General features: G+C 39.6%; 1 protein-coding gene across 5 annotated transcripts in view; it reads right to left on the bottom strand.

The window, feature by feature from the left end:
* Nucleotides 1-4,307, bottom strand: part of ST3GAL3 (ST3 beta-galactoside alpha-2,3-sialyltransferase 3) — a 138,398-nt gene extending 134,091 nt beyond the window's left edge. For 2 of the 5 annotated variants that reach the window (XM_027649078.1, XM_027649080.1), the window contains exons 1-2: nt 4,220-4,307; nt 2,300-2,434 (exon numbers count right to left, since the gene is read on the bottom strand). In XM_027649078.1, the coding sequence (XP_027504879.1) occupies nt 2,300-2,434; nt 4,220-4,292 (208 nt within the window). In that variant the 5' untranslated portion in view covers nt 4,293-4,307. Of the gene's footprint in view, nt 1-658; nt 823-2,299; nt 2,435-4,219 lie in introns of those variants that run through there. The other 3 variants (XM_027649083.1, XM_027649082.1, XM_027649079.1) reach the window with 3 other exon arrangements.
* Nucleotides 4,308-12,152: the final 7,845 nt, after the last annotated feature.

The raw sequence follows: 12,152 nt of genomic DNA, 5'->3' as shown, positions 1-12,152 counted from the left end.
CTCAACTCATTCACAGCTGTATTTTCAATTGGTGGAACACAGGACTAATAACAAGACAGATGATACTGAACATGCTGGCAAAGCCACATAAAGACTATGCAACTGCTTCATGACAGTCACTGGCAAAGATTCAAGCAGCTCCCACAGTCTACAGCTCAAAGAAATAAAGAACGAAGCAGAACTTCATTAATCAAAAATGAAAGAGGAAAAGGATTTTTGCAGAATAAAGCCACTAAAACCAGCAGAGAAAATATGTAATATTTCCCATTTATTTTCTGCTTTACAGGAATGCAGAAAAATGCAGCAGGGTAAGTTCATCTCTCCTTTCCCATCATTACCACGTAGCCTTAAGACAATTAGAAATGCAATTTAGGGGAGAAAAAACCCCAACACATTAGAGCCACATCAGCTCCAAACAAATTTAAGTTGCTTTTCTCAAGCCAAGAACACTGACCTCACAACTCCTACTAATTAACATAACATCTAAATTAATTTCCACTAACCTGGAAATCTGGGAAATATCAGAGTTTGAAATTGTAGCCACCTGTACTATCAGAGTCACACTGAGAAAGCAAATGAACAGGGAGGAATCTTCTGCAAGTCACCAACATTTTTTCTCTTATACTAGGAATCTACTACTATTCTACCAATTTGATACCTCGTGGTTTCAGTTGTATTTCTATTCCTGGCCTCCATCCATACCACTCTCCATCCAAAATGTAGGCAAGCAGTCACCAAATTCACTCTGGAGCTGTACTCGGGAGGACAGACACAGGGTTATTCTCATCCTTCACAAAATGGTTATATGAGCATCTTCAGCAGCTGAACAAAACAGAGAAAGTTTCCTTCATAGTTCTCACAGCTTCTCCCAAAATAGTTAAGGACTTTGACATAAGCAATCACTAACAGCTAACTCCTAAATAAGCACAGATTCAAATTCTCAGATGATTACTCCACTATCATTGTGAACTCAGCATCTGGAAACATGTGGGCTTCCACAAGCACATGAGTTGCAGCAGATATGCTACTCTAAACCAAAGTGTAAAGATCTATTTTCTTTGTATAAATCAAATCAAACTTTTGATAAGGGTTAATAATTAAATTGAATAGAAAAAAAGGCAATAACAACGGAAGAGTTAATATATTTGAACTATGTGAACCAGACCTAGATCACACTTGGCAGCTTGTGATGTTAGAACTAGCATCTTTTAAGCCTGCAGTGAGAACATCTGCTTTGAACCAGTGGTCAGTACTGCAATCAAACACGTCTAACAACAGCATAAGCCTACAGCTGTAAGGTATTCAGAACCTCAGTATTTCCAGCAAGCACAGTAGCATATGGGAAAGTTGCACATTCAGTGCACTCCTACCCTATGAGGCTTAGAGAAGAAAAATTTAACTTGCTCTGATACAGGAGGTAGGAAAAAAGTCTTGAACAAAAATAGCAGGGATATAAATCTGACTTTCACAAGGTCCAAAGTTTGATTTGGTAGCAACGAAATAAAATGAAACAATGAGAGAGGGAAGAAAAAATAAAAGTAGCACTAGCTGTCTATGGCAAGTGAATGAAATCTAGGTCTCCTCAAACACTGTGTCCTGATTAATGTTTTCTCAAGTTCAGAGCATGACACCCTCCTTTCTGGTATCAGCTGAAACACTGGCCTAGACATCACATGAAACACTTATCTCTGCTGCTCAAACTTTATCTTTCAAGGGAACGGACAGCCGTGAAGAGAATCACAAAAACATCTGGACTTGTGAAGGCTGGACCACGGAATGAACCTCACGGTTCAGCCTCACTCCAAGCACATTTGGCTCGCACGTCCTCTACTCTAATCATCTCCTATGAAGCAGGACATTAAGACTCCATAGCCAAATGAATTTCTGAGCACTCGGTTCAGAAAGTTTATGCAGAACAACCCAGAGAGTGTCGTTAATCTGAGTTGCATAAGGACAGATTTTCAGCATCCCTGAAAACTGAGATTTGCATGTGGGACAAAGTTAAGGGGAAAGCCAAGATAAGGACAAACAGTCAATTCAAATAAGATACAGAAGCTGCAACAAAACATTGCCCTTCACATGGCATGATTAGCAAGTACCAAAGAGCAATTCTAAGAAGCTGTTTAATATGCAAATATAAGTCAATGAGTATCAGTTTTAAGCAGCATGAAGTCTTAACAGGGAGACTATTATTCTCAGCTGTTTAATTTTGACTAATAAAGAAAAAGGTATATGTAATTTTATGTTTCAAAGTATGCAATCTTAGTCCCTTCTTACCCCAACCTGAAACATCACCTACTGGGAATGGCTGGGCCTGGAGCTGCCATTGTTTCTGTGGGTTCTTTCTGGGCTCTGTCTTTTCCTGGGTCTGCAGCAAGGTGAGATGGGCTGGACAGCGGAAGCACAATAGCCACAGTTTTTCTCTCTCTCCTTCCTGTTCAACAAGGAAAGCTATCCCTCAGTTGGACAGACATCACACATCTTGACATCTTATTAACACATATCAGTTCAGAGTAAAGTGAAGTTTGCAGCACAGAGAATGCAAAGTACTAAACATGAAAGCAATAAACATACAGCTCTCCTGGAAATTTCTGAGCCTCCCTTCTCGAATATATGAGTTTTCTTCATATTCCTTCAATGACTAAATTCAGTCTTGTTGCAAAGGGTTTACAAAAGATCATGTCTTACTGTCTTAAATCCTAACCAATCCAAGCTTGAGTTGCAAAATGCAAGCAGAACAAAGGTCGGTGCTTTTAAAACAGACCAAGATAGTCCAATGGCTCATCTCCTACCCTCCATATTAACAGAAATCCAAAAGACACAGAGCAGTTGAGCTATTTTTCATAACTAAATTTACTTTCCTATTGGTAGTATCATAAGACAACATTTATGGTTAACTCCACAGATATCCTTCCCTGATTTTTACTCACAGATTTTATACCTCACACCTATGAGTTCCTCCCTACTTTTTCAGACTAAAGAAACCATCACCCAATACAGAAGGAGGCAGGCAACAACACGCTTCAGTTATAACGTTTTAATTAGTAAAAGAGAATTAATAGAGGGTGTCTTCCTGCCATAAACACAACATATCCACTTGGCACTCTAGAGATACTCCCACATCAGACCATGCACCCAGAATAGATCTATTTCTAGATATAGGTTTTAGAGAAGATACAGGGAGAGTGGAAAACATTTGGGGTGTTTTAAACAAAGTAAATTAATTCCACTAGCTCTGTGGTTAGTAAATCAGAAATGTGTTCAAGCTTTGCTGTTAGTGTCAGGCAGCAGGCTCTCTCAAACTGTGCAGGCAGAAGACAGGTGCTATGTTGGAAGGCAGCATGTTTCCCCTATCAATCTAGGAGGAAAGGCTGGCAAGCAAGATAAAATAAAAAATAATCCAAGGGAAGGTCTTGTCTTTTCTGCAAGACGGTAAATACCCCCATCTTCTAGGTGTTTAGGGGTTTTTACGTTAAAAGAGCAATTCTTAGGCTTTCCCTTGCCCTTCATATATCATTATACATACACTGTAAACTGAATTTCATCAAGTATCATGCTCACTGTGGTGTGCCTTGGCTGCAGCTTGTGCATTACACACAGCCCAATGGATAGTTACTGATTTAATGAAGTGGTCCCAACAGAAAAGAATTTCTGATTTCTGGTTCGCTTTAACTGAAGGTCACGCTCAGGTTCCAAAGGAAATTAGAATGGGAAGGATTTGCCCTGGGGTTTGAAAATGCTGGTCAATCTCCACCCCAAAAAAAAAAGTTTCTTGCCCTATTATTTTAGTTACGACTCTTTCACCTTCTCGTTCCTGGAAGCATTCCTGATGTCTTTCCCCAAATAACTCGAATGTTTGTTTAGCTGAGAAGAAACTCTCCTCGTAGCATGGGACAGTTTTTCTTCAGCTGGTGAGTGACATCATCTTAATGCCTTTCACATGAGAAGAGAAGCACAAACTGCATCACCAACGATGTAAGGTGTCCAGGTCACCTGCCTCGCTGGGGAACGGACGGAGTCCTGCATGTTAATCCTCCTGTCACACTACAACTAAATACTTCCACTACACTTAGGAAAGGAACTATTTACCCACTTTGGCTAGATGGTTGATTCCCACAAAACTCTGACTCGGTGGCCTGCCTCCCAACATGGCTACCATGTCCAGTTAAGTAGAAGCCTTGTCATGAGGTGGGAGATAGAGAAGAACACAACGTTGTACCTGAGCCTATTGTATGTCCAACGGAGTCAAAGGAAAGAACCACTGAATCTGTAACACAAGAGTACAAGTTCATTTTCCCCTTTTTTTCTCAGCATCATTTCCTGCTGTAACATTTTTTTGTTATTTTGCTTAAGTAATGCCTCGTGCTCCCTTCTGCCAGGAAGCAGAGCAACTTCTTCACCAACCAGACAAAACAAGAGGAATCTAGCAAAGGCAGAACAATGGAGTACACAGTGTCATTACCCAGTGGAGTAGCTACAATTCATTGAAAATAATTTCATTTTATGACTAATAAGCTTGGTTGACCTTACCAAACCCAAATCATAACATGTTTTGACTGACAGACTAGAGAGTTTTTTCTTATCAAATGTATTACCAAGATTTTGTCCCCACTTAAGGCCTTGCCTGTTATGATCAATTCTTCCCTGACACTGTTTGCTAAGACAAGCCCTTTGCACTTCTCACCATGATTCCCACATCTTTACTCACACTAGTGGTTCCCCAACTCAATGCATTTCAATTCATCAATAACCTTCACCTTTTTCCTTTATGCAGCACATGTGCCAAGCATCAAGACAATACAACCTCTCTACTCAATACCCTTTTATCCCCATCTGGGGATCACAGCAGTCCTTTATCCATGACTGCAATTACAACTCTTGCTCACCAGCTAACATCCAATACTTTTTGTCACTGTTTTATATGATGGGGCACCCTTTTTGGCAATTGTGGTTTAAAGTTCCTAGTTTTTATATATGCAACAACATTTGGCCACACAGAATCCCTTACTGCCTGCTTGCACTTAGTTCACCCCATGATCCAAACCCCTACAGCAGTCACTCATTTTCCTCATATACCACCCTTCCAGCCTGGAATCTCTTTGCAAAATTATTGGTAATAATTTGATGTTCTGTTCCAAGTGGAGCTGCAATATGGTATCATGCTCAACAGTGGGTTTTTCCTCAGCTTTATGCTTACTAGAGACAAGCTAACACTTACTTTGGTAGTAAGCCTCATGGTTTGCCATCTATTTTCATGCCAATCCTAAATGAAGGAGGAAGCCTACCATATTCAACTACCAGTGGAGCAGAACTGGGTCCAGAACTTAAGAGACAACTTGTGAATGAGTAAAACACAAAAAAGAACAAACCACCACGATAGGATCAATAATTTTATGGAAAGAGAAGCTTTATACTGACACAGCAATAGCAGAACTGCCTTTCAGCTTCGGCTAAATTAACAGATTTAATCCTTGAACGTTTCTCTTTGTAACTTAGGTTTCAGATGTGCTCAGCTGATCACACATCATTTGCAGCACCACAAATGCTGCCAAGGTGCAAGCCCTCAGTGCAAGGCAAAAAGCCCAAGCAGACTTAGCCTGCTGCAAAGAGTTTAAGCTCCTGCTGCATCACCCCAAATTTGGGCAGGCGACAATCACAGTGACAGTTACCGTGTAAGAGCTGACAATACCTTGACACAGGACTGAGCCCTTGGCTTCTCTACACTGTACATCATCCTTGTGTTTATTTTCCAACTCTTAAAAATTCAATATGAAAGTGCTAATTTTCAAAATAAACACAGTTAGACTGTAAACTTAACTGGGTTTAAAACGATTTTTAAAAAGGAGGTCTATGCTGTCTCAATTCCAACAGTATGGTAGTAACATTAAAAAAAAGAAGATATCACTAGTCTCAAAACTTACTCCAGTAAAAACAAAAATCCATCTGGACATAACAACTGTATTTCCTCTTTTGGGAATAAAATTCAGACATCATTATATTATTCTAAATAGCAAGGAGTTTAATTCATTTTAACTGCATTAACTTCATCTGCCATCAATTCTAAAGTATCTCTGTGGGGTTCTACTTTTAAAAAACTGTTGAGATTTTTATCATCATGAAGTATTGCTTTGTAGTTAATGCCAAATTTAAATGTTGTTAATTTTCCTACAGTATTTTTTGCATTCAAACACTGCACATGAAATATTAGGACTTATCTAAGGATAGCTGAAAAGCACTGCAAGAACCAAATTAATACCATTTTTGCAGCCCACAAAAATAGTATAATATTTCATTCTTTAACTAAGAATGTTATCTTCCTCATATAAAAAAATTAATTTACAAGCAAAGTAAGCTCCCTTTTCCAAGCCAGTCCTCCATGCAACTACTAGTTTCACAGTTTCCACATCAAATTCACTGTGAATAACCTCTATTAGAGCCAACTCCCCCTCGACCTGCACAAGTAATTGCACAAACCATAGATCTTTATGAAAACACTGTGTTTATTTCTGGCATTAGCACTTCAAAAGGGAAGATACTATAAACTTGAAAAAAGCTGAGAGGATAATCATGTGTCACCTTTCTTCTGCCCAGACAGCTATTCACATTCAGCCAAAATCAGAACAACAGGTTATTTCTGTCAGAATTTGATGGAGATAAGCTCTTCTTTGAGGCAAGCCAGATTTATTCACAAATACACCAAGTCCTGGTTTCACAAACATAAGAAGAAATGTTTCTTTGCTTCTAGCTTCAGATCTCTTTCAGTCATCGCTCAGTTCAAAATCCTCCAGACTTTCTAGACTTCTTTTTGCTGAGACAAAGTGGCTGCTCAGTCTGTGCCCAGTGTCTTTCCCCAAGCCCCTGAGTCTGCTCTACCTTTCAAAGGCAATCCTCAAAGGTTTTATCTTTTAAAACTTATTAAGGCATAATGTAAAACATACCCAGTTACACAGGCCCTTGGTTTAGGTGACAAGAGGTGTTCATGTCTGAAGAAGCAGTCCCCAACCTCTCAGTTACCTACTTCCACAAAGCAGCTTAGATGTTTTTTATCCTGCTCTAACTGAAGGGCAGCCTTTATGCCCAAATAATGAAATTTGGCACACAGTGACTTGCCAGTATGTACAGCTTCAGGCTGCACACACCACAGTGCCAGCCTTTTACACCTTGTTTTTATGTTAACTACAATCTTTATTCCCGTGACTACAGCAGTTCTAAAAAGAAAATAAGGAAACCCCAAGATGCAGCACAATACAAATGCAAATCTGGATCTTATTCAATCCATCAGAAGAAGTGAAGACAGCATAAACACTCATTTAGAAGGCTCTCAGTGCCAGGAATAATGATGGCTGAGATCTTACAAGCCAGACTGCAAAGTTGCTTTGGGTCACTTTGTGTCAACTTCGGGTTAAGGCTGCATTGGGATCCATGCTCTGGGTCACTTCCCGTCACCTCCCACCATCCAGACAGAGCAACACAAATCAGACCAACACATGAATCTGCTCCATCATCCCCCAAAAACCCGTGCTGTGCAGGGTGACTGGAATGCACTGCATCACAGCCCCTTTGGAGTGTGGAGGAGTGTTGCCCAAGTCCCTGCTTACAGGGCAGCTTGACTGCTCTGGAACAAACACAAGGGTCCCATTTCATCCAGGAACCAGGAGCTCCAACACAGACCGTGCAGAGACCCAATGCTGCTCTGGGAACGAATTTAAACTCAGTTCCAACAATGCTCCATGCTGGACATAGAGCTGAATGTGCCTTTGAAGGAACACAATCGGATTTTCAGACTTCTCTCCTGAAGTCAAAAAAAACCCCCAAGCTCCAAATCTGAGGTGACTACATTTCCTTCTGCACTTACACCACAGCCCAGCTAAGTAATCCAGATATGTGAACTGATTGTATTTCAAGGTAAGGGATGCACTTCAAGTGTTGCTGACCCCTTATCTCCTGGCACACTTTTCACTTCAGTGTCCCCCATTTTTGGTCCTTCCTCCTGTTTGTTTTGTTAACCATGAGCTTTCTCAGGCCCAGATAACTCTGCACCACACTCCCCCATCCCCAAGACAGGCAAATTAAATTACTCATCTTGCTGCATATATTGTGCACCTGAGCTCTAGGCATTTCTGGCCACCAAACAACTATTTAACTGCTACTCCTTACTGACTGCCATATCATTAACAAGTCTGGTTTCCAAACAGAAAAATAAATGAAGATTTGGGTCTTCATAAATGAGTGATGATCCTGACCAATAAACTGTTTCGTACTCCAAGAGGCAAAGTTGCACAACATAGGAAAAACATTTTACATATGGGTACTGCACCGGAGACATGTGGAAACAGCTCTTAAATTCAATTGTTCAAGTGTTAAGTTCCTAAAAATCATGTAAAAGCAAATACACAGACCCACTTCCAATACAAATACTGCCCTTATTTTGATTACATCATTGATGGAAATGCAGTATACAAACTGAAAACAAACAGTGGCAACACAGAATGAGAACAGCAAATATAATCCACATTTGAACAAAAACTGTATATAAACTGTATGTTTACCTAAGTGCTGTTTCAGAATTTCAGTTAAGACTTTTATAGTAAGTCCCTCTGAGAAGCCACTAACTTTTTATTGCTTTTTACAGATTCCCCCTGCAAGGATTTGTAGATATTTGTCTTATCCTATTGGAAACCAAAGAAGCTGAACCAATAACTTCTTTTATCCTTTTTTTTTTCCTTAAAAAAAAAAAAAAAGGCAAGCAAAACCAGACTTCAGCAATAAAGTAACTTCCCCAGGAAAAAAAAAATAACATGATTGTGTGCTGCTTTGGAAGTGGTCCTGAGAAACCACAAACCATCAGTCCCATAGGAGTTATAAGAGTTTAATAATAAAGGCTTAACACAGCCTCAATACCACATACCATTACAGCAATACACTCCACAGGCCAAGCCAAACAGGGAATATGAGAATCCATCACAACATAAGGCTGTAATTTGGCACATCCTCATTCAGATGCTCAAGCTCTGAGGTCTGCACTGCTTTCCATGCATAATCCATGTAAGTTTCTCATTCCATACCCCTGCTCTCCAAATACTCCTACGGACTCCTACAGAACTGCAACCTGTATTTAATAGCATTTAATGTAATTTCTACCTCCAGAGCTTGATCAGAGACCAGATATCCTGCAGAGCTCCATCAGATGGAATGGGGATGGCAACTGCAGCACCATTAACAAATAAAACTTTGATTCAGAGTCAGAATGAAAAGAAAAAAAATAGGTGCTTTATTTTTACTGCAGAATTCGAAGACTGTCATTCAGCTGTCTCCCTTTTTCTGTTGAGTACTGAAAAGGACAGGATCAAACACCCCAATAGCCATCAAAATTTATTTTCTATTTCAGATCAATATTCTAGAACATGACACATACCAGAGAAGAAACACTTAATGCATAAAACTCTTCATAACTTGCTGACACAGAAATCAGTAATAAGAAAAATTATTTTTATGTTTTATCTAGTCAGGAAATGAAGCTCACAAAAGTAGTGCCACCCTTAAAAAACATGCTACTGTTAGGATTCATTTGGCAAGAAAATCTGCCTTAGAACATCTCCGGCCCCAAAGAAAAAATATTTTTACTAAGACCCATTTGTATCATGACAATGCAACATTCTGGATAATTCTTATACCCAAGGAATTGAACAGAACTGAATAATTTCAATTCTGTTTCACAGAGATCTCAGATACCTAAAGCATGAACCTCCTTTCTCAGATTTAGTAAAACACAACAACTGCCTGCACTTATAAACTACTTGACAGGGCAACCTTCACTTCCTAATGCATTGTTTTATTTGCTGAAGATGGATTTAGGGAAGGGCTAAGTAATTTACTCAGTTTGAGCAGTGTAATTCTAACATTTTCAATATCTAAGATAAGAAATACATGATGATGACACACACGAAGCACAGGCACGCTTCCTAATCACAGATGTGACAGAGAATGGCAGCAAATAAAGGGGACTGCAAGTTTTGGCAAGCAAGACATATGCAGAGTTTCAGTCCAGTGCTGTCTGCAACTGATAGGAGATCCGGGTTCAAAGTTCAAACTTAGTCCCTTTATGGGAAGGAAAAAGTCACTCAACAACAGGACACATCTTCAGCAACAGGAAACATCTTATTGTAAAGAAAAGAACATTTCCAATAAACTCTGGATTTAATAAATTGTCTTAAAACAAGACAAAATGTGAATTCCTGTCCTGTGTGCCACCTGGCTATACTTGTTTCAGTACAGAGGTGTGGGAATGGGCTGGAGCTTGTTTCAGATAATGTACCTGTGAGGGAAAATTCACCCTCATTTGGGAACACACATCACTGTGAAATATCCTAATGGAAAAATTTCATTCTTATCTAAATATTAATTCACTTATGCACTGCACAAAGTGAAAAGTTTCTGCATTGTTGCTCTAGCCAGTACCTCTTTAAATACCACCCTCATTTATAAAGCACACAGTACTAAAGAAGGCCAGTAGGTTCTCTCTCCGTTTCCGTGGCTGACCCAACACAACTATTTTTATTGATAGCTGACTTCATAGCCAAGATTAGATCTGAACTTGAACTCCTTGGCCCTCCCCTCTGTCCAGACATCAGGTCCCTTTTGTGCTTCAGCCTGGGGCCTTCCAGCCTCCACACCAAGTACCTTGACACAGCCCACTGAGGCTCAGCACAACCTCTGCTCTGGGCAGGGCAGGCACAGCTGGTTCAGAGCTTGTTTCTGCAAACTCATGGGCAAACCAAACCACAGCCAACAGGGGCAGTTTTACTATAACCCCTGCAGCCCTGAACAAGTCCTTCGATTAAATTGTTTCTCATCTATAAAAATAAACAATCTGCTTTTTTCCAAATACCCTTGGATAAAAGGCTTCAGAGCCAAGAACAGACATAGCAAAGTATTATCACTTGTCTGGGGAATTTAATGTGGCATCGAGATCTACTTGTTACATTGTAAACAGAAAATCATTATCACCTCTCAATTTCCTGTAATTTAATTGAAAATACAGCTCTTTTAGCAATACAGAACTTGAAAGATGTCGTAATATTTCTTTAACGAATATTTATGAATTTCATGGAACCTAACCAACCTTTACACTTGCTGCTTTGTGCACTGCTCCTTTTTCATCAGGGCAGTTGTAGTGAAGTGGCAAATGAACTGCAGAAGAAACAACACTCACGTTCTGAACAGATGTATTTTTAAAACGGTCTGAGCGTGCCAATTTTATTTATTCTGCAATGAATGAATGGAATGAAAAGATGTGGTGTCCTGAGCCAGCTGGCAAATGCTTCAGAAGGATATTACATTGCTATTGTCTTCAGCAGGGCCCAAATAACTGTTTGGTAGCAAGAAGGGCTGGTATGTTTTACTCATAAGATCAGTATTTATTTGAATCTACTACATAACTTCGCAGTGACGTGACCAACACACTGAGCATCCAACATGTGCAGCTCCTCTGTGTCCATCACAGCTCCCTGTTCCAGGGGATGGCCAACAGCATCAGCCTCTCCCACTGCTCCTTCCAGAAGAGAGATGGACAGTTCCCAAATACAAAGGAGAAGGGGAGATCAAGGTGCTGCAGGGGTTGAATCAAAATATACATTACTTTCAGGAACACAACTGTAGAGAAGGTACAGAACTCCACAAAGCCACAGAAACACCCAGGCCAAACTCCACCAAGAAAGCTGGTATCCAAGAGGTTCTTTGCCTGATGGAGAGAAATCCTTTCACTAATCTCAGTATTTTAAGGAGGTTGTGATCTCCTAAGCCAAGCTCCATATTTTAGTTTGAACTAATATTGTAGTACGAAGTCAGTCTAGTCCCAAATTCCACAGTGGAACATACAATAAATTACAAAACAGTAAAATTTCTCTCTTCTAAGATAACAATCCACATGGCAAGAAAGAAAATGGATATTGGCAGTTGGGGAATTACACAGCACAAAGAAAATTAATTCTGTATTTTCATATTGCAAACAAAATATATATTGTTCGCTTAGATACTATAAAATCTAAAGCATTCATAATTAGAAATAAATTGCTTTACTCTTGTTGCATTTTTATTAAATATGGACATGGGATTTTACCTTAACAAAACACAGTCTAAGAGCTGTGTCTTAA

This window comes from Corapipo altera, unplaced genomic scaffold (genome assembly GCF_003945725.1).
Source record: "Corapipo altera isolate COAL_440 unplaced genomic scaffold, ASM394572v1 112, whole genome shotgun sequence".
In the NCBI taxonomy this organism is placed as follows: domain Eukaryota; kingdom Metazoa; phylum Chordata; class Aves; order Passeriformes; family Pipridae; genus Corapipo; species Corapipo altera.
This window is presented reverse-complemented; position numbering and strand designations above follow the sequence as displayed.